General features: G+C 47.5%; 1 protein-coding gene across 6 annotated transcripts in view; it reads left to right on the top strand.

Moving 5' to 3' along the window:
* Window positions 1-25,210, top strand: part of LRRC7 (leucine rich repeat containing 7) — a 630,524-nt gene that overhangs the window by 410,778 nt on the left and 194,536 nt on the right. For all 6 annotated transcript variants that reach the window (XM_063939106.1, XM_063939105.1, XM_063939107.1 and 3 more), the window contains 4 exons: window positions 10,526-10,589; window positions 10,821-10,895; window positions 15,496-15,640; window positions 18,052-18,124. In XM_063939106.1, coding sequence (XP_063795176.1) covers window positions 10,526-10,589; window positions 10,821-10,895; window positions 15,496-15,640; window positions 18,052-18,124 — 357 coding nt within the window. The remainder of the gene's footprint in view (window positions 1-10,525; window positions 10,590-10,820; window positions 10,896-15,495; window positions 15,641-18,051; window positions 18,125-25,210) is intronic.

Below are 25,210 nucleotides of genomic sequence, written 5' to 3'. Positions count from 1 at the left end.
GCTGTATGATATGCTCACAGCCTCACACAGCAATGATGAACCATTCTTTTACATTCTAAAAGGGAAAGTGATGGAGTAGATTGAGGGGTTAGTGAAGTGGGAGGGAAGTTTCAATACCCCCAATCGAAAAATAGCTATGCAGATAAATACAATACAACTTATGCTGGGTGCACCCTTCTAGATTTATCTGTAGATCAATTGATCTGCAGATATATCATAGTTGCCTACCCTCCCTCATTCTGCAGGAGACTCCCTGAAATAGAAGCAATCTCCCTGTCTCCCTGAATAGTCCAGCAATCTACCTCATTGTACCTTACCCCCATTATGTAGCTGTTACATTCTTAGGGGGAACAATAAATCAGAGATATATCCATTCAAATGGGATCATCAGTACCATTTCCCTGTATTGGTTTTATAAGGCACAATGAGCCCTATGGCTACATGCATTTTAAATAAGGTTTTTCATGGTCACTTGCAGTATATGTGTATACAGTATACTAACTTTGGGGCTCATTTACATTTGGATGGGGCAGTGTGTTGTGCTGTAAATCACCGGCGACGTCGGCTGCAAGTATAAGGGCGGTCGGTAGATATATTAGCCGTCGGCTGTGCTGCAGCAAGTGTACTACACACCGCACGATGCACCAATATATTGTTAGATATATTGGCCGTCGGCTGTGATGCAGAGCCAACGCGACATGTCTGTGAACGACGGCGTTCACAGATATATCACTTGTACACACTGGCCGACGGTCCAGCGATATATCGGTCGTTCAATAGAATGACCGATATATCGGCCAGTGTGTACTCAGCATTAGACCCATTTACTCCCAGATGAAATATATATTTTCAGGAGTCCAGTTACAACGTGACTGGGCCCTGGTATTGCAGGGGGTGTGACCTAATTACAGAGGTGTGGCCATGCCTCCTTTTTTTTAAAAACTAGAAAGCAGTATTGTGTATGCCTCACAGATCGGAGCCGTACTGCACAGTGGGACACTGTGCATCCCTCAGCCATGTACAGATTCAGGGGGGGTCACGATTAGTGCAATCAATCGTTATCTCCCCCTGCAGGCTGGGAAGGGAGGCTGCAGTGCTGCAGTCTGACAGGTAAGAAGGGGGGAGGGGAGAATGGGCTCGGGCCTCCAACAGGCATGGGCCCATGTAATTAGTACTCACTGTCTCATTCCCCCTCTCGGCCTCTGCCCATATATTAACTATACCAGGAGTCTCAATCTCAAATAGCCGTAGTATTTTTACACAACTCCACTTACTAATTTGACTAGATCACATTTCCCAATAATCGTAAGGGAAATGTGACCAAGAACGTAAATGTATGGGATTGGAGGAGATTTTTCCCAATTGCCCTGTAGTACAGTCTGGTGATACGAAAATAACATGAAAGGGTGTAAAAACAGCCCATTGCACATTATATTAATAAAAATAATTTTGATAAATATGCCCGTTTATCTCTCTCCAAGGGCGGGATGTACTAAAGGAAAAATGCCTGAAAACTTCCGAAATGGGGATTTTACCGCATTTTCAAATTTACTAAGACCCTACCGCCGCGTTTTCGCCATCCAGGGTATCGCCATCTTTGGATGGCGATACCCTATAGAAGCCTATAGGCTTAATATCGCCGACCGCTGCAACCCGCCGCCCCCGCCTCCCCCCCGGCATACCTTCCTCCAGGCTGCCCTGGACCCGGAAGGTAATCTCCTCCTCCCCCTAGCAACGCAGCTGGAGGTCCTTCTGGCTGCAGGGAGAAGGAGGAGGCGCCGGGGGCAGCTTGCTGCTGCTTCCCGGCGTCTAGGCAGTGTGAAGATCCCGGGGAGGTGACGGAGACACCCAGCAGACCACCTCACAGGTATCGCGGGGGACCTCCGTCACCGCATTGCGATATTGATCGCATATGTTAGTACATATGCGATCAACATCGCTGCAGTAAGCGGCAAGGTGTGGCGATGTATCTTAATACATCCCGCCCCAAGACATGATAAATCTAGTGACTTGGGGACAAATTCATTATCCTTAAAATGTCACAATTTCTACATTCCCCAGGGGATGTAGAAATTGTGACATTCATCAAATGCCGGAAAATATTTTTTTCCGGAGTTTGATCGTGAAACTGTTCGCCAGCCTGAGATGGTGAAACAGGCAGCCCCAGAATCTCAGCACAAGCCGCAGTTTGCACGGCAGGTTGTGCAAAGGGGAGAACGGGGAGCACCGCTGCTGCAGTCACTTGTTGCAGCTCCGGCAATACGATGTGCGTAAGGGGGTGTCCGCGGCTGCGGAGACACAGGCTGCCTGGCACTTGGGAGTTGTGCAGCAGCTGTAGCGTTCCATTCTGCAGCCGCTGCTGCAGCCTTACAGACACAGGTGCCGACGGTGTTGTGGCCACGGCCGGTACATTCAATAATAGTGTCGGCGGCGGTGGGGGGAGGTGCGTCCGTGGCCCGGGACATACAATGAAGGTGCTGGCAGGGGGGTGCAGCTGTGGTCAGTACATACTATTAAGGTGCCGTCGGGCGGTCGCAGCCAAATAAAGAGACATAGGTGCCACCAGAGAAGGGGTGGATGCGGGGGGGCCAGGACAGAAGAGACACAGGTGATGGTGGGGGGTTGTTCACGTAGAACAAGGGGGTGGAGGGGAGGGTTTGGTGTTGGGTGCTGCTTCCGGACGGCGGGGGGGTGCTGTGACTTCAATAGGGAAAGTTATCACTTTCCGAAAAAACTGCCTTCTCAATAAGCACAGTTTTTCGGAAGTGATAATTTTCTCATGCTGCCATGATGAATCTTAAAAAAAAAATTGTGAGAATATACAATGAGAATTGAAAACTAAAAATTCTCATTGCACAATTTTTTCAGGATGAATTTACCCCAGTGAGAGAGTAAATAAAGAAAGAAGAGGGAGAGAGTGACTGATAGATAAAGAGAAATAATAAGATGCATTGAGAATAGAAATAGATGTTTCTACTAGCACATGTGCGGTATCATTTGATAACAAGTCACAGCTTGGGAGGCGCTATGTAGTAATAATTTTTTTAAAATGCAATATTTAACTACTCAAAATCCCGCAGTTTAGAATATGATAGGGAAAAAAAAAATTCAAAAGGTTCCATCAGTATAGGAAGCACAAAGTTCCTTTACAAGAGGCGCATGTTTTGATGTTCTGAAACTTTAGGAAGTTTTCTGTAGAGCCTCTCCCTAATGCGACTCCACGCCAAACCTCCGCGCACTGGCTGCAATGTATCATTTCTCTTTGTTACAGAATATTCTGACCTCCAGTACTCCCACCATTCTCCCTCGCTACTGCGTAAAGTTCCCGCCGCAGCTGGGGAGAGAGATTTTTATGAACGTTTCAACCCTTTTCTCTTTTGATCACATTTGAGACATTTTGATCTGTTTCATGGTAGATTTTTCTATATCATTCCCACGCAGCGGCCGAAAAACAAGACTGGCTCGCTATGAATTATTGATCATTGTGTCTGGGCTTCCTCTTGTCACGCCTGCATATGTTTCTGTGGAATTGATAAGGCAAATTACCGTTAGATTGCTGTGCTCATCTAACAACTGGGAACAAATAAAATACTGACATCGATTTGTGCGCATTTCAAAAGCTGCAAAAAAATCTGGTATAGTGGAACTGTCCCTGCAAGAAATTGGTTGATGGAACAGAGTTTCCTTCCAAACTGAAGAGGGTGAGCTGCCATATTTCCTGTAGTATTCTTGTTCTGAATTCAAAAATGTTTGTAAAATTTCTCCGTAATTATCAATTTTGCAAATTCTGCTTATTATGAAAAAGTAATAATAATATAGTCATTTTTTCCCCCGTGATTTTTCTAAATGAGGAAGATAAACAAGAAAATTAGTCCTGATAGTAAAAGTTTAATCGCTTATTTGGATTCAGTATAAAAATGTGTATTTACGTACTGTAGAATAACCATCAAAACCCTAGAAATAAATTCTTGTTGACCTGTGTAAAAGATCCACTGAGTAAGAGTAGAAATAGAAACTAGAATCTTCAAACCCTTCAAATTCTTTAAAGAAAACTAAAATTACTTTCTACCTTACTGCCTGAGGAGGCTGATTGCTAGTGCTGCGAAACGCGTTGCAGTTCCAGACACATGAGGTTCACTTTCTGCACTTTTTTACTACTTTCAAATAAGGGTGTGTGGCCACACCTTCCATGTGGGCCACACCCACTTCAATTAGCGGGGCATGACGGAGACCTCCGCGCCCCAGTGTATATACTGTATATATACAGATTATCCTCATTCATCATTGCTGCAGTCGTGTCAAAAAGGAGTAAGACAGAGTCCTAAGACAGAGGAAACCACTGTCTAATAGACCAGTGGTTCTCATCTCCAGTCCTCCCGTACCACCAGCTTGCCATGTTTTGTGGATGTCATTCATCAGGCACAGGTGAGTTAGTCTATGGTCAGTAGTATCTATAGGTTAGTAATATCCCACCTGCTTCCACAGGTATTCTGCATATTACTGTGGCAATAGGACCAGTGTGCTGCAGAGTTTAAAAAAAAAGTGTTTCGTACCTGTTTGTTGATTGTAGTGTATTTCTCTCTGGAGCCTAGCACAGCTGAAGGCATGTGACTGATCAAAACAGAGCAGGGTTGAAGAGCTCCCTTTTAAAGGCAATGTGGGAGTATCATTTGCCTGTCAGTCTGGGAGGGGGGTGGGGAGGAGGAGTCTAGGGTATATAAGGGCTGTCTGGGCAATTTGTCTATATGACCAATGCCGAGAGAGCTGGCCTACACAGTTTTTAATCACATTACACTCATGTGATTTACCCAGTGGCGCCGAGAGGGGGTACTAACTACCCGAGCCCAGGCTTTCTGGAGGGACATGATGGGGACCTGGCCCGGTCCCAAGTCAGCTGCTAAGGGGACATTGAGAAAGCTGTTCTTACAGTACAGATATTTTGGAGGGGGACGTGGTCACGCCTCCCCAGATTTGGTCACGCCCCCTTCAGTAGCTGGGCCCATGTCCGTTCTCACCGTTCCTGGATTCTCCTGCTGCATGGACAGTCAGAGCTACAACGTAACAAAGATCATTTAGGAGTTACTGCAGTGGTTCTCATACTCAGTCCTCAGCGGCCTCAGCAGTTCAGGTTGTATGTATATCCATGCTTAAGCGCAGGTGACTGAATTACTACCTCAGTTTGATTTTACCACCTGTGCAAAAGTATTGACAGTCCTAAAACCTGGACTGTTAAGGAAGCCTTGAAGACTTTGGGGGGTCATTCAGACCCGTTCGCTGCTGTGCGTTTTTGCTTAGCAGCGATCGGGTATGAACTGCACATGCGTATGCACTGCAATGCACAGGCGCGTCCCCCCCCCCGGCAATGGGGATCGCTGGACAGCGACGGGATAAGCGAAGAAAGCGATCGCACCGGCGATCAAAAGAAGATTGACAGGAAGAGGCCGTTTGTGGGTGGCAACTGACCGTTTTCAGGCAGTGTCCGGAAAAATGCAGGCGTGTCCAGCCGTTTGAAGGGAGGGTTCCTGACGTCAGCTCCGGCCCGATCATCGCACTGGAAGACTAAGTCCTGAGCTGTGCAGAGACTGCACAGACATTTATTTGTGCTGCTCTCTGCACATCCGATCGCACCCCTGCACAGCGATTTCCCCCTCCCCCTGTAGGCGGCGCCTGCTTGCGACCAGGTCTGAATTAGGCCCTGAGTTTGGGAAATCCTGTGTTACTGGCAGACTTACTGCTGGATGAGAGACACCGCTCATAGCTGCACTGTGGGGCACCAGGCTCTCCAGTCGCTTCCCAAATATAAATGTACTATATAATATTAAAATAATAAAAGTTGTTCCTGGTTTTACCTAGCACCACAGGTCTTCTAGACCTGCTCAGAATATCTGTAATACTTCATTTAAGGACACGCTGCACCACATAAAGAGGGTAATTCAGATCTGATTGGAGATGTGCTAAATTTTGCTCTGACATGCGGGGGGGGGGGGGGGGATGCCCAGCGCAGGGGTAGTCCGCCCTGCACGTCTGGCCCTACCCCCCGCAAGCGTGCAAAAGCATTGCACGGTAGTGATGCTTTTGCACCCGTTGAGTAGCTTCCTGCCAGTGCAGCTCCTGCGCACTGGCAGGCCGCTACTCGACACGTCCCGGTCTCAGAGGCTGCATGTGCCTGCCCCCGCAACGGTCCAGACACGCTTCCATTGTCTGGACCGCGCCCCGCCAGCGGCGTTTTTACACCATTGGCACGCCCCTTCCCATCCCGCCACCGCCTCTGCCTGTCAATCATGCAGAGGCGATCGCAACCCTGACATGCTGATAGCATCTCACTGGGGCTCCAGGGGGTGCGCACACGCAGTGCGGCCGCTGCGCGTGCGCACTCCAGCAAGGGCTTCAGGCTGCGGTCGGAACAATGGATGAAAGGCTTATGCTAATAAGCCATGGTGCACCTAGGTGCAGCAGAGAAGCCAAGATAAGCGTGGCTCCATCTGTAGCTGAGGCAGCAATTGTGTGCTCAGAGGCAATATTCATAAAACGGCAGCCTATGGCCACACTGGGAACCAGTGACCGGCAACTGGTTACCACGTGGACCAACCACACTGCGCTCGTGTCCCCTTGGTGTTCGCACAGGGATGTAGATGCCGGTGGTCTTACAGGTGTGATGCAGGTGAGGCTCTGTAGCGGCATTAACCCACAGTCTCAGACACGAGACGCCAGGACAACTGCGGATGCCAGAACCAGGCACGCTGCCCATATGCTGGACAGATTTCCTGCTCTCCCAATGTACACTGATCAATCTGGTCATTTTCTGCCAACTAAAAAAAAAAATAATCCTAAAACAACCAAATTCTCCTCCAGAATCATGTATTAACAGCAGTGCTACTGTAATGGGTAAGAAAGGTGTTTCAATCATAAATTAAGAGGGAAGTCCAGGAGCAGAGCGTTCTGTCCCTCCTGGAGAGGGTCATGTTGGGAGGTATGGTACCGTATCTTTTCCTTTCACTCCATCCAGTCTCATAGAGGGCGATATGTACTAAAGGAAAAATGCGGTAAAACCCCCGAAAACGTGGGTTTTACCGCATTTTCAAATGTACTAAGACCCTACCGCCACGTTTTCGCCCTTGAGGGTATCGCCATCTCTGGATGGCGATACCCTATAGAAGCCTCTGGGCTTCTTATCGCCGACCACCGCAACCCGCCGCCCTGCCTCAAACGCCTCCCCCCCGGCATACCTTCCTCCAGGCTGCCCTGGTACCGGAAGGTAATCTCCTCCTCCCCCTAGCAACGCAGCCGGAGGTCCTTCCGGCTGCAGGGGGGAGGAGGAGGGGCCGGGGGCAGCCTGCTGCTGCTTCCTGGCATGTAGGCAGTGTGGAGAGCCCAGGGAGGTGGCAGAGACCCCCCGCAGACCACCTTACAGGTATCGCGGAGGGCCTCCGTCACCGCATTGCGATATTGATCGCATATGTTAGTACATATGCGATCAACATCGCTGCGATAAACGGCGAGGGCGGCGATGTATCCTAATACATCCCACCCAGAGTATTATGGGGCCATTTTTGTCAACAAGTTTTAGCTATTTAAAACTCATTGCATATGATAGATGGCCAATCATCTCCTGTCAGGTGTTTGAAAAGTGACAGTTGGAAGCTGTTTGGCTGGAGCACCATTTATCATACACAACAAGTTTTAAATGGCAATATTTTAAAACTGTATTTGCAGATAAGGTGAAACAGTTCAGACTGAACCCTTGCACAGTAGTATACCGGCGCGGTGCCTGCTGCTGTAGGAGTTGTACGCTCCTGCCTGTGAGCAGTGATTGTGGCAGAGTTCATTCAGCTGTCATCGATCAATTACTATCACAAGTGTTTTTCAGAAGCTGTGCGGCAGTCTTTACCCTACGGGTGATGTCATACAGGTGCTCTTCACTGTAGTGCTTTTCCAGCTTACAAGTGCTCAGACCTCATCTCTGTAGCATTTTTATTGCTGCTGTAAAAAAAAAAGAAAAAGAAAAATAACACAGCGCTTCTAGAATCCCACCGACGCTGTGTGACGGAGTCTGCTCACATATAATACATCTGAATTCGAGAGCTTTGTTGCTGAACTCTCTAGACACTTGTCCAAATTATACTATCACCCCACGGCATTTGGGAGAGACTTAAGCTGGGGTATTCAAGGGACACGGTCAATTTACCTACAATCAAAATCCCGACATGGTAAAAATACCGACATTTAAAATAACGAGGTCAAAATAACAAAATTTAAAATGTCGACCGGTCAAAAAGTTGACATGAGTTTTTCATGATTTTTTAATTGAAACCCGACTTGTTCATACTTTATCATCCCAGTGGACCCGCGGTTCACTTATACGGTATCCATGACGACCTATGTCAACATACTAAAAAAACAATGAAAAAATAAAATGTCTGTATTTTGACCTTGTAGGAATTTTGACCGTCGGTCAATTGTTGTTGGGATTTTGACCGTTGGGATTTTGATTGTAGGTATTTCATACTAAACCCGTATTCAATTAGTGACGGGGGTTTTTTTGGCTAGCCGAAAAAAACGTCACCACTTCAACCTTGACGTTTTCGCCCTTTTTTAATCTTTTTGCCCATGCCTTTTCCCTTTTTTTTTATTATCGAATCGTAAGGGGCGAAAATGGACCCAAAAATGGGTGAAAACACGCGCAAATTAGAAAAATCCAGCACGGGTGAAAACCACGTGGATCTGCGAATTTGCCGCTGAGCCACGTGGTTTTCACCCGTGCTGAATTTTTCAACCAGTCAAACAAAAAAACGGCACTTTAATTGAATAGGTCGAATGAAAATGCGACTAAAAATGACCGAAAAGTGCAGTTTTTTTGACTGGTCAAAAAAACGGCACTAATTGCATACCACCCTATAGCTGGGGTAGATAGCCAGTGGTGTCATTGGGGTTGGTGTCACCCGGTATGGACCGCACACCCTTGTGATGCCAACGTAAATAGCTGGGAGATTTCCATAACACAGGATCATGCAGTAGTCAAGAGAAAGATGGGAGTTAAGATTCAGAGATGGCCATCAAGCATTAATGATTTGCCACTGGCGGTTGTTGGTTTTACCATTGATGGTTGTGTTGTGATGTCTCCACCATCATTGGCAAGGCACTTAGCTCTGTCCCCAATGAGCCTCGCTAACCCCTGATCGATCCTCCTCATTCCCATGTCACACAGTAGTAATGCCCATCGATGGTTCAAACCATCACTTGCTTTTCGTCTATTGGTTTTTAAGTACAGCAAAAGCCTATTCAAGTAATATTTAGAAGGTGGGAGTGACCGTATGTGAGATATAAAGAAGAGGACAGGACAGGTTCAAGTGTGACACCAAGGAGGAGGCCTTGGGGGGATATGAAGTGGAAGAATTTGGCAGAAGATGATCTCGATTTTGCAAACGTTGAGCATTAGGTAGAATTGGGACATGAATGTTGGATAGCATGCAGACCATTGTATACAGAAGGGAAGAGTTCAATGGAAGAAAAGTCAATTTTGGTGCTGTCAGCATAGAGGTGATACTGGCGACCAAATTATTTCTCCAAGAGATGATCTGGGCAGTGAGGACAGCAGACGGCTGTGGACAGAGCTTGGTAGGACCTCAGGAGATAGTGGCAGAGCAGCGGTGGAGATGTGTCAGAGGATTGGACAGGAAGAGTGGCTGGATACATAGGAGGGGAACCAGGATAGAGCTGCGTCGTGGAGGCCTCTAGAGTGGAGGGAAGGATGTGCGCTAACACAAGCTTCATTGGCTGTTCCCCACCAGATAATGATTGCAGCGCTGGCGTCTTCTCCTGATGATGTAGCTTATTGTGTATCTTAGTCTAATGCTTAGTGGTCTCACCACCTTTATTGTAATGACACATGCTCCCTGCATTGTTTGGCTCGTCAGCGTACTGTGGGCCAGGTACAGAGGGGTGCGCAAATGCCTGTGCAGCTGTCATTCAGTTCACATCAGTTCTGCAAAAATATGCAAATGTTATTGATGCTGGGATATGCATTAAGACACCCACTGGAGATGTCTCAGACCCGCCGCTTGTGTACAAAGAAGCAACCATCGGATGCACATCGGTCGGTAAACAACCTTCTTTATAACCCTGGGGCCATCGAGACGTAAGATGTCAGAGTCATGCTTACCATGTACAGGTTTGTGGCACTCCCCCAAAGCAGTTGCGGCACACCTACATTTGAGGCCCCATTCCCCCGTTACCTCCAACAACCGCTCCCGGACAGTCAATCACTTTGTGAATAAATCCTCGCTGTTGCGGCACATGCTCAGTGCGACTTATACACGGTGTCAATAAAATCGCTCAATATCGCATGGCGTCCGTTTCTGAATCAGGACTGTATACGTTTGTAGAATAAAAGATTTGTGTTTTGTCTTTTAACCTTTGACCTGCAGTTTAACGCCTGACTATAGTTTTATCCCTCTGCCAAATCAATGGTCAGAGATGGCTTCTCGCCTGTTACGATGTCGCTTACCCTATATCTCTGCTGTTACAGGTCGATGAGCAAACTGACGCAACTCGAGAGACTGGATCTGGGCAATAATGAGTTTGGTGAGCTGGTAAGGAGCCAAACGCTGCTTATCGTAGAGAACATAAGTGACATCATCACGGTATAATTATAATGTAGTATAATATGACATGGATTGTGCTGTCTCCATCTCACAGTACTGCATTTACTGAATATACATATCTGGCTTCCACCGTAGGGCAGTCACTAATATTATTGATGTGTTCCTTGGCTGGTGTTATTATTATGAGATGAAATAACCTAGATCTGTAATCTCTTTCAGCCCGAGGGCCTGGAGCAAATACAGAATTTAAGGGAGTTGTGGATAGACAACAATTCACTTCAAACGATGCCTGGGGTAATCATTTTACATTGTCCGCTGCATTTTACTGAGTGCTTGATATATTGTTTAAAATCAGTGTACAGAGTAGGACGGGAGTTGGCGCAGGATAGGGACTAGCGCAGGATAGGGACAGGGCTATAAGCAGCCGCTACAGTGTAATCTTCAGATGCATCTTGAATGGAGAAGCAGATTAACAATAACTTCCTGACCTAATTTCCACATTGTGAAAGCTGGATCGCACTGGCTAACAGGACAGGTTCATTCTTCTTAGAGATCGTCTGCTCCGTCGTCCCACCTTCACGTGATGGTTGCAGCGTCATCCTCTTTCCTGAAACAAACAGCTGCGCACATAAAGAGACGTTTCACTGCGGAAAGCTGCTGAATGGGCAGGAGACCAAAATCTGCATTATAAAGTAAAGGCAGACTAGGTTCTACATAGCAAAGGCCTGTATCTGTATATTCCTGCATATCCCCGTCACTATGCTATAATACATCACTATTTATTATTCACATTATTGTATATTGGGGGTTATTCAGAGTTGTTAGCAAACCAAAAAAGTTAGCAGTTGGGCAAAACTATGCTGCACTGCAAGGGGGGGTGGGGGTGGGGGCATATGTAACATGTGCAGAGAGAGTTAGATTTCGGTGGGTTATATTGTTTCTGTGCAGGGTAAATACCAGCAGCTATATTTCTATGCTGCAATTTAGATTTTAGTTTGGACACACCCCACCCAAATCTAACTCTCTCTGCACATGTTACATCTGCCACACCTGCAGTGCAACGTGGTTTTGCCCAATTCTTAACTACGGGGGTAATTCAGAGTTGATCGTAGATGTGCTAAATTGAGCACATCTACGATCATTTACTCTGACATGCGGGGGGACGCCCAGCACAGGGCTAATCCGCCCCGCATGTCAGGCACCCCCCCCCCCACCTACACATGTACAAAAGCATCGCACAGCGGCGATGCTTTGTACCTGACAAGTAGCTCCCTGTCGGCACAGCTCCTGCACACTGGCAGGCCGCTACTCGCCGCATCCCGGGTCGCAGCAGCTGCATGTGACGTGACGCAGCCGCCATGGCCCGCCTGCCCAACGGTCCGGACCGCGCTCCGCCAATGGCGTTCTAATGCCGTTGGCACGCCCCTTCCCCCGCCCCGCGACCGCCTCTGCCTGTCAATCAGTGAAATGCTAATTACACAGTTTCGCTGTGTAAATACTGCAGTTGAAGAGTGTCGTTCAGATTCAGGGAGTAACTATAGTGTCTGAATACTGCTGTAGTATATTACAAGTAATACACTATGGGGGTCATTCAGACCAAGCCGCTATTGCATCCCGCAGCGCTGTTTGCCGAAATCGTCAAACTGCGAATGCGCAACGACCGCAATGTGATTTACAGCGGCATGCATTTTCAGGGCGGCCACGTAGCATTGGGGAGGGAGCAGGGCGAATAGGGATGGGCCGGGGCCGCTTTCGGGGTGGCTGCGTGACATCACACGCAGCCGCTCCGATAAAAAAGATGGCCGCTGACCATCTGCCCGCGCTGCCAGGGGTTAACCCTAGATCCAATGCATCTGCAATTACAGTAGATTGCGGACACATCAGGAGGCGGCCTTACACATGCTGGGCATAATAAACGATCATTTGAAGGGTGAGATGTATCAGAGCTTGGAGATAAAGTACCAACCAATCAGCTCTTGTCATTTTTCAAAAGCAGCCTGTGACATAACAGTTAAAAGCTGATTGGTTAGTACTTTATCTCTCTCCAAGCTTTGATACATCTCTCCCCTAATCTTAAATAATTTTATTGCTAATTTATCAAAATCCTCATGCGGGGGGAATGGCTCTAATAAGAGCCCATACTGGTGAAGAGTGAAAAGTAAGGCACTAGATTACGGTATCACTCTCCTGCCCGATTGGAACCCGGCTTATCCGCTGTCGGATAACTGCCGCCGTCCCTCCTTCGTATACAGTAGCGGATCTTGCCACGGGCAAGCAGGACTTTTTCCCGGGGCGCCGCCTTCCGGAGGGCGCATGGCGCCATCCGGAGGGCGCCGCACTAGGGCAAGATCCACTGCTGCTGTGTGCCCCCCGCTGCCCGCTGCCCCCCTGCTGCCGCTGGCCGCTGCCCCCCCGCTGCCGCTGGGAAGGGAAACTAGACGCGTACGCGTCTAGTTTCCCTTCGTGGAGAGGACCTTTGCTGTGCGGTGCGCGATGACGTCATCGCGCACCGCACATCATTTCAGTCTGTACAGGGGGCGTAAATGACCACGCCCCCTGTACGAAACCACGCCCCCTAATGCGTGGTTTCGTACAGGGGGCGTGGTCATTTACGCCAGAAGCCCCGGAACCGGCCCTGTTCGTATATCCAGTGCATTCACAGGGCCTTTTCTAGACAATTTGACTCCCAATGCGAACAGTAAAACATACGCCCCCCCACCCCCACCCCCATATAGACATAAAAAAAACTAGGTGAGGGGGCGTGGTTTCATTAAAATGGGCATGGCATCACTAAAATTGGTCGTGGTCTTGCAGGAAAAGAATACTCCCCAGTTTTTGACCCTGCAACAACACACCTCGAACACCACAGGAATAAAAAATAAATAAATCCCACAATATTAATCCCCACACATTAATGTCCCTGCACCATATTATGCCATACACCGCAATGCTCGTGATATATTATGCCCTACAGTAAATTTCTAATTACTTTTAAATTACCTGTTTGTTGCCAGGGGATTAATGCGCTGGGTGTCATGCTCGTTGCCAAGGGTATCATGCGCTGGGTGTCATGCTCGTTGCCAGGGGTCTTGCGAGCTGGGTGTCATGCTCGTTGCCAATGGTTTTAAGCTCTGGGATCCATGCTAGTTATCAAGGGGAGTGTTCATTGTCAAGGGGAGTGTTCGTTGTCAAGGGGACTGCTGGCAGGCGCTAGCAACTGCGTCATTACGCGAAACTCCGTCTCCCCAAGAGGAGTACTCAGGAAGAGGAGAGGAGCAGTAAAGGGACAAAGTGCCATGGTGTGCGCCCTGTGCGGTTTCCTGGCTCATCCGCCGCAAGAAGCGGCACTGTGCATCCTTAACATTTGTGGGTCTCCCCCCACCCCCACCCGAGCAAAAAACAAAATTTTTCGGGGGATATCCTGCAGATATTATTTGATAAATAGACCACTTTAGGCGGTATTCAAATGATATATCACATCCAATTTACTTTCTAAAGTGGTCCTCGTTATCGCGCATATAGCGCCCATAGTAATCAGGTTCAGCTGAGTAAAGGGTTACGGCGCCAAAAATGATGATACCACGCCCGTCAGCAGAAACAGAAAGGGTGTGGAAGGGGGAGGAAAGAATTGAATACCGCCCTTTGTGTATGACAATTCTGAAAGTTTTCAGCACCACGTGCATTGCAGTGTTAAATACGCCCCAAACAGCATGTGACTTGCGAGCCTCAGGACAGGTATACTTTAATGTTTAAAGTCTAGTGAGAACTCTGAAGTGTCAGCCTTGAGAATTCGCTGGATGCTCCTTAGGACTAGCTTACGCGGCGCCAATATTTACGGAATTCAGTGATTTTCATCCAGCTTTGCTTCTGCGACCATTGCTGCATCTTTGCGCGCAGTTGCTTGGATCTGCGAAGTCGCAGGAGGGCGTCTTAATGCAAATCCTGGCATCATTTGCCTTTTTTCATATCTGCACATGTGTTTGCAACTGTGATTGCATTCAGGGCCGGATCTAGACCTTGCGGCGCCCCAGGCAAAAAAATAGGGGCGTGGCTTCATGGAGAAGGGGCGTGGTCAGCTATGCCCCCAGTACTGTGCCCCCTGTAGAATTGCCCCCAGTACTGTACCCCCTCTAGAATTGCCCCCAGCACTGTGCCTCCTGTAGAATTGCCCCCAGTATTGTGCCTCCTGTAGAATTGCCCCCAGTACTGTGCCCCTGTAGAATTGCCCCCAGTACTGTGCCCCTGTAGAATTGCCCCCAGTACTGTGCCTCCTGTAGAATTGCCCCCAGTACTGTGCCTCCTGTAGAATTGCCCCCAGTACTGTGCCTCCTGTAGAATTGCCCCCAGTACTGTCTCCCCTGTAGAATTGCCTCCAGTACTGTGCCCCCTGTAGAGTAGAAAATTAAAAAATAAATAAAAATAAATGAATACTTACAATCCCCACTCCTGCTTCCCAACCGCTGCTGCCCTCCGTCTCCGGCCGCTGGCGCCGCTCCTCGGATCTATGGGTGAGACGTCATGACGTCTCTCCTATAGCACCGCATAGACACTAGAGGTCAATTATGACCTCTAGCATCTATGTGCCGCTCCCACAATGCACAGCACTGGCACCAGTAGCGGATCTTGCCACGGCGGCGGCGCCCTCCAGACAGCGGCGGTGCCCTCCGGAAGGCGGCGCCCCGGGCAAAAATCCTGCTTGCCCATAGCAAGATCCGCTGCTGATTGTATTAGCACACTGAATCAGGCCCACTGTCCATTCCGGATGGCTCAGATTAGAGTGGTCAGTGACTGTATGTATATCATATATATATATATATATATAGAGAGAGAGAGAGATATGACTGTGTCTGCGTGTACATGTAGCCAGCTAAAGAAGTTCTCTGTATGTAACAAGTCTATAGGAAAACTGAAACTGCTCATCTACCTGGACATGTCCAAGAACCGGATCGAAAGCATAGACATGGAAGTATCCGGATGCGAGTCCCTGGAAGATCTTTTACTCTCCTCCAATTTATTGCAACACTTGCCTGACTCAATAGGTAAGGACAAGATAATGAAGTGACATCTTTTCATCTCCATGACTAATACATCCTGTCAATCTGACATCCATGCTCCGGAGATTAAACACTTAGCATGATGGAGCTGTGACATGACTATGCCCCGGGCAGTGAGAGCGGACAAGGACTCTCCCATGACTGATCGCGGCACATATTCCGATGGGGAATACTATGAGCACAGAAGTTAATGGGGGTAGGGGGGTGATCAAGGAGCAGTTAATGAAGTGGAACCGCCGAGTGCTGACAATATCTTTTCATGTTTTCTTTTATAGATTATTAGTCATCATTCACCGGTTCTATCACCAGGGCGGCAGCCGGTAGTTTGTTACAACTTTCAGACGATATTGACTTTTTTATTTTTTTTATTTTTAAACAAACGATTATTGGAATAAAGAGAAATATAAAATGCCAATAACAGCGCTGTACAAGAGGTGAAACGGACACGTAACATGTATAATAAATAATGTCAAAGTAAATATTGCAGATAGGTATTAGAGCACTTGGAAAACAAATTGCAGTTATAGAAATTTAAAAAGGGGGATTATCCCCCAGTTGTCCCCCTGCACACTAAATTGTACCAGCAACAATACTTGAAAAACTATATGGTAATAGAAATTCAGAGATATTTGTTGCATACATTTGCAAATACATGGTAAGTCACCCAGCCACGTCACAGCTTCTCTGATACCAACGGTCCCTACACTGCATGATAACAGTACCCACTCTGGGCCATGTAATTGTAAGGCCTCATGATAAAGGCACATACAGAAATACATCCAAATTGAGGGCTAGCTTACCTAGGATCCAACCCTGGGATATCCAAGTAGCACTACAGGAACCAGCATGCCCTCCAAATGCTGATCCCATCTATGCCTCTCAAAACAGCAAACAAACACAGTGGGAGCTGCTAAAATCAATTTGGCAGTACTTTGCAGGTGTATGAAAGGGAGGGGGCATACCAAACAGAAAATAGAAAGGGGGTTGGTCCCCCAGATGTCCTCCAGCACACTAAATTGTACCGGCAACAATACTTGAAAAACTATATAATAATAGAAATTCAGAGATATTTGTTGCATGCATTTGCAAATACATGGTAAGCCACCCGGCCACTTCACTGCTTCTCTGATACCCGGCCGTCCCTACACTGCATGATAACATAATGTGCTGGGGGACACCCTCTCTGGTTTTTGTTTGGTATGACCCCCTCCCTTTCATGCACCTAAAAAGTATTGCTAAACTGGGATGGAGTCCTTCGCTTTTGGCGGAAAAGAACGGCAGTTTGTAGTTGTATGGTTTTTTATAGGTAGTAAGTTTCAGTGTTATATGGTTTAGGTGCACTCACCTCCATCGACTTAATGGCCGCTCGACCACCCATCCGGGAGGCAGCGGCAGGGCACCCAGGAGCGGTGGGAAGTCACTGTGGGGGTTGTGTTGACACCTATTACCGGTTTTGATAGGGTGCTGGACGGTTTCGGTCAGTTTACCAATTTAAGTTTACCAATAGTTTAATAGAGCCGTTCTTTTTTCTGCCACCATTATGCCGGCTGATTCGGCATCTTAACAAACTTTTCCCAATTACAGGTTTTGCTATGGTTAGGGTCAAATAAATAGCTAGCAATTTTTCTGCCAAAATCATGTCTCCGTGTCTTTATTTACTGGTATAAAAGGTAACTAAGGTTTACTTCAATAAAGGGGGTCCACCCAATATCACTAGGATGTTTATGTGCTGGGGGACACCCTCTCTGGTTTTTGTTTGGTATGACCCCCTCCCTTTCATGCACCTAAAAAGTATTGCTAAACTGATTTGAGCAGCTCCCACTGTGTTGGGGGGATAGAAATTTACAAATAGTTTGAAAAACAATTTTAAATTATTTTAAAGCTTGAAGAAAAAAATAAAAAAGCAAAACAATTGTGCAATCTTGTACATGGTTCCCAAAAGACATTTTCAGTTACAGTACCACCACAGGCAGCCTTTCTAGACCTCACCCTTATACAATGTGTGTGAACAGCTGTGATGTACCATCTTCTACTACACTGCATACCCATACGGTGGATGCCCAGTTCTGGTGCACCCAGTTGGCCAGTGTCATTAGCTTATCACATAACCTTATGCCCAGCGCTACTCTCTGTGCTGCTATTTCTCTGACTCATACAGATGGGTCCATATTTATCTTGACCTTTAATAGGATTAACTGAGACTGGGCAGTCGGATTTCTTAATCCCCTGCTGTAATGAGTTAATCCCCTGCTGTATTGTTCTCTGTATTGTATTGCAGCTGAGAACAATAGATTAAGGGTTTATGTTAATAAACTATGTTGTGCCTAGGCGCAGAAAACTAGCCAAGATAACCGTGGACCCATCTGTACTTCACTATATATTCTTTCTCCTATCAGGTTTGCTGAAAAAACTCACAACTCTGAAAATAGATGACAATCAACTTGTAGCACTACCAAATACGCTTGGAAAGTGAGTATAAAAGTTGTACATATTTGCGGTGGTTGTGTTACGTTTGTGTACTGTTGTACTCTAGCCTGAGGTGTTTACAAAGAGTCCGAATTGAGTCACAAACTTTAAGGTTGACCTGTTGCATTGAATTTCGGTTTTCTGATTCAGTAGTTACATTACCAAGAGCTGAATATATTAGTCACATGTGATCCTGATGTGAGAGAAGGAGAAGTTCTGTAGGAGTTATAGAAATTGCAAAAAGAAAGACGCCATGGTTGTTTCATTGGAGGTGGCCGGTTGGATATGTTCACCGTAGAAAACAAACCTGTATTACAGAGAAAGTACTGTAATATGGTCCTGGCGGAATAGCTACACTTTATCATATACAGACATTGGGCCTAATTCAATTTGGATTGCAAAATTAGCGATTCGCAATCTGGCCGATTATCTAACGACGCGCATGCGCATCGTTCGCATTGCGCATGCGTTAGCAAAACCAGAAAATGCGTGCACATTGTGATCGCAATGCAGCCGCTGTTTGAGTGACAGGAAGCCGCCGTTTTTGGGTGTGTCTAAAAAAACACAGGCGTGCCCAGGCGTTTTTAAGGAAGGCCTCTGACATCAGCGATGACCACTTCCAGCCTCATGTTTAGCAAAAATTGAGGATGAGCTTGCCTGGCGCAGATAGGGAAAATCTTTGATGTTCCGGTAATTGCGTATGATTTTACGATAAGTCTGCAAATTGCGATGCATTCGCAATTTTTATGATGGGCGTTTTTTTTCTAATTCTGGGCTGCGACTATTTGATCAAAACAAGACTAGCCCTGGACATACTTACCCTGTGCGACGGGTCCAGCGATGAGGGTCACGGCTTTCACGTCAGAAATCCGTCCTCAGTTCGCTTGGACATGCCAGTGTTTTTCTTACCACTCCCCGAAAATGGCTGGAAAAGGTGAGTATATGTCCCGGAACGCCTACCCCCTGTCAATCTTCTTGCGATCGCCGCTGCGATTACATTTGCCACTGACGGCAGCATTGCCCAGCGATGACCGTCGCCAGTCAACGACGCGCGTGCTCAGTGCGTCCGCCGTGCATGCCCATTTCCGACCTGTTCGCACCGCAGCGAATATCCTGTGCATATACATGTAACTGGGATCCATTCTCTCCCATTTTCTGTATTGCGCCCTTAGAAAGAGCACAGGATCTCAAACTTGGTCCTCAGGACCCCACACAGGTCATGTTTTTCAGGTCACCTGTGGATTTTTAAAATGTGACAGTTGGTCCTACACCTGTGCACCTGCCGTGTGACCTGGAAAACATGACCTGTGTGGGGTCCTGAGGACTGAGTTTGAGAACCACTGCCTAAGAGGAAACTGCCTGCAATATAATATATGACATAAGGGGAGATTTATCAAAGGTTGGAGAGAGATAAACTACCAACCAGTCAGCTGCTAAACGTATGTTCTAACATGGCAGTTAGGAGCTGATCAGCTGGCACTTTATCTCTGTCCACCCTTTGATAACAACCTCCCCCCCCCCCCCCCCCCCCCTTCTCAGTCTGTTATTTGTGTGCACCTGAATTAAAGAACTTTGGATTCTATGTACTAAGCCTTGAGGAGAGATAAAGTGGATGGAGATAAAGTACCAGCCAACCAGCTCCTAACTGTCATTTTTCAACCACAGCCTGTGACTGGCAGTTAGGAGCTGATTGGCTGGTACTTTATATCTGTCCACTTTATCTCTCTCCAAGGCTTAGTAACTAGACCCCTGTGACTATTATTTAATCCCATTTGTATTCTCAAATCTGTCCAGCTGACTTTCTCATTTGGGGTGAGATGTATCAAACCCCGGAGAGAGATAAATTACCACCCAATCAGCTTCTAAATAATTTTTCAAGCACAGCCTGTATCATGGCAGTTAGGAGCTGATTGGTTGGTAACTTATCTCTCTCCAAGATTTAATACAACAGCTGCCTTCAGACGCCCACATACAGGGGGTCATTCCGAGTTGATCGCTCGCTAGCAGTTTTTAGCAGACGTGCAAACGCATAGTCACCGCCCACGGGGGAGTGTATTTTCGCTTTGCAGAAGTGCGAACGCCTGTGCAGCAGAGCACCTGCAAACACATTTTGTGCAAAACAAGACCGGCCCTGGACTTACTCTTCGTGTGCGTAGATTCTAACGTTGGAGGGTTGGCTTTTGACGTCACACACCCACCCAGCGAACGCCCAGCCACGCCTGCGTTTTCCCTGGCACGCCTGCGTTTTTCTAATCACTCCCTGAAAACGGTCAGTTACCACCCAGAAACGCCCACTTCATGTCAATCATCCTGCGCTGTGCCGCGCGACTGAAAGCTTCGCTAGAACCTGTGCAAAAACCACAAAGAACTTTGTACCCGAACGTCGCCCGTGCGCATTGCGGTGCATGCGCAAATTAGCCGTTTTTTTTCACTGATCGCTGCGCTGCGAACAACGGCAGCTAGCGATCAACTTGGAATGACCCCCTATGTAGGATATTTTCCCTCTATCGTTGGATGCTGAATCAGGCATTTTACACCCAATGGCCAAATTCAATAAGAGCCAGACACAAAGAGGCTCAGATATAGGGACACGAGAGCCCTCTTTCCAGACACCTAAAGCATTTGCATCTAGAACAGTTAAGTAATAGGCACAGATAATTCAGTATCTGTCACCCAGACATCCCTATCTATTCCATCCTGATTCCCTGACACCGAGGCACAACGATCAGGGGATTATCCCACAGAAAGTACAGCGAGCGAGTCCTCAGTAATCTTCCCTCCGACCTCCGCTTTCTTCTTATTGTGTTTTTATGTTAAACTGCGGAATTTAGTCCTGTTAAATTCATAACGGAAACCCCAATGCACACACAGTATATATACTCAGGAGATAGACATATATTGTATACTTCTTCCTTTCTCTTTTGTTATTAGTTTATGAGCTTATTGCGCCTTTCTGCCGGTTGTTATCTGAATTCTGTTTTCTTCTCCTTAGTGGTGTCTTTGAGATTATTTAGGACTATGTAAATGGTAAAATGGCCGCCGTTTATCACCATGACAATATTGTTGGTTGCTAAATACTTCTTTACTATTATTAAAATAATAGCGTGCAAGGGCCTTATTCAGGTCACATTGCATAAGTGATCCGATCACTTTCTCCCGTCCCCTAGGCCAGTACGCACACGCAGGTCCCGTTCTGTGTGTGCGTGGCCTGGGCAATGCAATCGTATTTCATTGATGCGAACACCTCTGCCTGACTGACAGGCAGAGGCGTTCGCGGGGCAGCAATGCAGCATTGGGGGCGGCCGTGAGACGTCACACGCAGCCACGGCAACAGGGAAAATGGCGGTGGCCCAACTGGTGCGGTGGTGCCACGGGTGGGGGTAGAGCAGTTACGGGGGTGCGGCGGGTGGGGGAGGGGCGGGTGCTGTGGTGCAGGGGGTGGGGGAGGGGCGGGTAATGCTTCTCCTCCTGGAAGCAGCTAAGCTGCTGTCCTCCCTTTGGCAGTGGCTCTCCCGGAGACTCGCACAGCAGCCAGTCACTATTGTTAGCGCCGGTGTCCCAACGCGCCGCATTACAGGGAAGAAGATGCACTCAATAAACTACAGCTCCCAGCACGTCCGGAATGCTCCTGCACTAAGGGCTGCTGGAAGCTGTAGTTTATTTAGTGCGTCTACTTCCCTGTAATGCGGTGCGTTGGGACACTGGCGCTAACAATAGTGACTGGCTGGCAGAACTCAGTGACTCGCTGAATCAATGTAAAAGGTGAGAGTGCTGTGCAGTGTCAGTGACACTGCACACCCACTGCACTGCACAGCACTGTCACCTTTTACATTGATTCAGCATCCAGACATTACCCTCCACGATATCACCCTCTCTATCTGTTACATTAGCCATCTCGGGGCTTCCAGGCCGGCAGCCCAGGTGCTGTGTTGCGGAGTCAGGGCCTCTGGGGATCTGGGCACGGCTGTGGCTGGGAGATACTTCTGTGACATCACATGCAGAGGAGGCTCCGGGACTCAGAGAGTATGCGGCGCAGGGGGGGCTATGAAAGCCTTCCGCTGCGTCGCTTTCATATACACCTATGCCGGTGGCCACAGCAGCTTTTGTTCCACCTGCGCTGCAGCTAGGGAGTGGGGATTGTTGATGGCGGAGGGGGCAGGTGGACTGGCAGCAGGACATATGACGCTGCAGTAAAAGGATTTTTTTTTCCCTATCTACAGCGCAGAGACTTGCTGCAGATGCAGTGGCATACCCTCCAGCTGCACCTTTTTGGCAGGTACAGGACCTTTTTTTATGGTCTGTACTGATTTCTGGCTCTCCAAACTTCCATTGAAAGTATAGGAAAGGGGGCGGGGCCACACCACTGTACCCATGACCACGCCCCCTTTTGGAATTTGTTCTGATTTGTATGTGTAAATTGTTGGAGGGTATGTTGCTGCAGATGCAGTGGAGACTATTTTGGGGTGTGGGCCTGGAGCTACAGCTCCATAAACCCCATAATCCTGCTCTGGGAACACACAGCAGCCAAAGGGCAGAGCCTCCCATTGGATGTAACCTGTGTGAGAGAGCATTTCTTGACCAATCAGCTGTGGACTGGGTGTGATAGACCTGCTGCTAACCCAATGAGAGCACCTAGCCACGCCCAGCGTTATCCACACAGGCACAGAGTCACAGATCCGGGCTATTATATAGGAGATATATACTTATGCAGTATATATTTCTTGCCAATAATCAGGTGGCGCATGTTATTAAAAAATACAGGGCCTGATTTAAAGGTGGAGGCTGCTGCGTCCACTCTTGTGCCTGTTGCCAGAGTTGCGACTGTGATAATCTGCCAATGCCAATATCAGCCCTCCGCTGGAATGTGCGCCAGTGCATGCTGTAACACCGCCGGTGGTTCTGGACAGGACACCATCTGCGCACAATCAACAATTGCTCTATTGCAGGTGCAGTGTATATGTCTGGACATGGCCTCTGTGGCGGCAGCTGTGTGTCTGAGAACGCAGCCCGCTTCCACTGACACGCCGTGTCACACAAAATCCCCAGGTCACATATGCCACAGTGCGCCCCTATGCTGGTGATGGTACCTGTGTATTGGGGCCTAGGCTTTGTTGATGGCCATCTACCATCGATGATTCAAAATCACCAATGGTCTATGGGGGTCATTCCGAGTTGATCGCTCGCTACAGATTTTCGCAGCGCAGCGATCATGGCAAAACGGGGCTAATCTGCGCATGTGTATGCACTGCAATGCGCAGGCGAGTTGTACGAGTACAAAGAGCAGTGTGGTTTTGCAGAGGTTCTAGCGACGCTTCCATTCGCACTGGTGAACGCAAGGAGATTGACAGGAAGAGGGCGTTTATGGGTGTCAACTGACCGTTTTCAGAGAGTGTTTGGGAAAACACAGGCGTTGTCAGGCGTTTGCAGGGCGGGTATCTGACGTCAATTCTGGGACCTTCGTCGCAGCAATCATCGCACAGAATAAGTAACTACAGGGCTAGTCTTGTTCTGCACAAAATGTGTTTGCTGCCGCACTCCTGCAAAGCGAAAATACACTCCCCCGTGGGCGGCGGCTATGCATTTGCACGGCTGCTAAAAGTAGCTAGCGAGCGATCAACTTGGAATGAGGGCCTATGACCGATGTTAACTACTTTTACCATCGATGGGGGAAAACCAACACCAACATCCATGAAACCACGCCCCTGGGCCCTGATTGGCCCGTGACTAACTCAATTTTAAAGTAAAGGTGACCATCGATGATCAAAACCATCAATGGTTACATTACAGGTGGTTTCCCACCATCAAGGTTATCAATTGATGGTACTATCGATGGTAACCATTGATGATAGCCCACCGATGGCCATCCCTAGTTGTGATGTGAGGGCAGCTTTGAACTAGAAGTAACCTGTAGCCAGTCACAGTGTTATAACAACCATATGATGAGTGCTAAGCTGCAGCCGATCATGTTTTAGAACATTTCAAGGACTAGACCTATCTCTAGCCAATCAGAGCATTAGAACATCCCCAGGGTTAGACCTGTAGCCAATCAGAGCATTAGAACATCCCCAGGATTAGACCTGTAGCCAATTAGAGCATTAGAACATCCCCAGGGTTAGACCTGTAGCCAATAAGATCTGTAGCCAATCAGAGCATTAGAACATCCCCATGGTTAGACCTGTAGCCAATCAGAGCATTAGAACATTCCCGAGAACAGGTGAGCATGCGGTCGATCAGAGAGCGGTAATATTCATTAATATATTAATTTACTGCGCTTCGTGTACCTGTTATGTTTCTGCTGCATTAATAACATTGGCGCGGAATCGCACTTTTGTATTGGCCAGTTGGCAGCGCCATGCTGAAGTAAGCCTATCCTGAGTCTACACGATCCAACTATTGTATTAGTCATTAATGGTAACGATACAGTAAAAGTGCAGCCTCTGCATCAGTAATGTTTCTTTTATGTTTGCATGAATATTCATTTTATTTTAGACAACATGTTTGACAATGTATCGCTGTGCCCGTGGGAGACAGGAGACACCAGTCACAACTGGCTGCATAAATAGAGTCATAAACATCAGTTGTATGACACATTCAGATTTACTAATAGTACCATCAGCTAAGATGTACATGAGTGTGCATGAGCGCCTAAGAGGAGATATTATTAATATCTTCAAATATGTAAAGAAACATCACAAAGAGTTATCAGAGGAATTATTTATTAAAAGAACACAGTTTAGGACACGTGGGCACTCGCTGCGACTGGAGGAGAGAAAGTTCCGAACGCAACGGAGGAAAGGGTTCTTCACCGTTAGGGCAATCAGGATGTGGAATTCCCTGCCAGGGAAGGTGGTAATGGTGGACTCTGTAATTGGATTTAAAAAAGGAATGGATGAATTTCTGGATGAAAAAGCTATCCAAGGCTATAATACTTAAACTATCAATGTGGTTAATCCGGGGGTAACATGAGTTATAGTAGCTAACTAGTCATAAAACATTATTTAGCAAGTATGTAGAATCATCACAACTTAAAACAGGTTGAACACGATGGGCAATTTGCCTCTATTCAACCTCAAATACTATGTTACTATG

The sequence above is a fragment of the Pseudophryne corroboree genome, chromosome 9 (assembly GCF_028390025.1).
Source record: "Pseudophryne corroboree isolate aPseCor3 chromosome 9, aPseCor3.hap2, whole genome shotgun sequence".
Taxonomy (NCBI): Eukaryota; Metazoa; Chordata; class Amphibia; order Anura; family Myobatrachidae; genus Pseudophryne; species Pseudophryne corroboree.
Note: the sequence above shows the minus strand (reverse complement) of the source record. Positions and strands in the feature narration are given on the sequence as shown.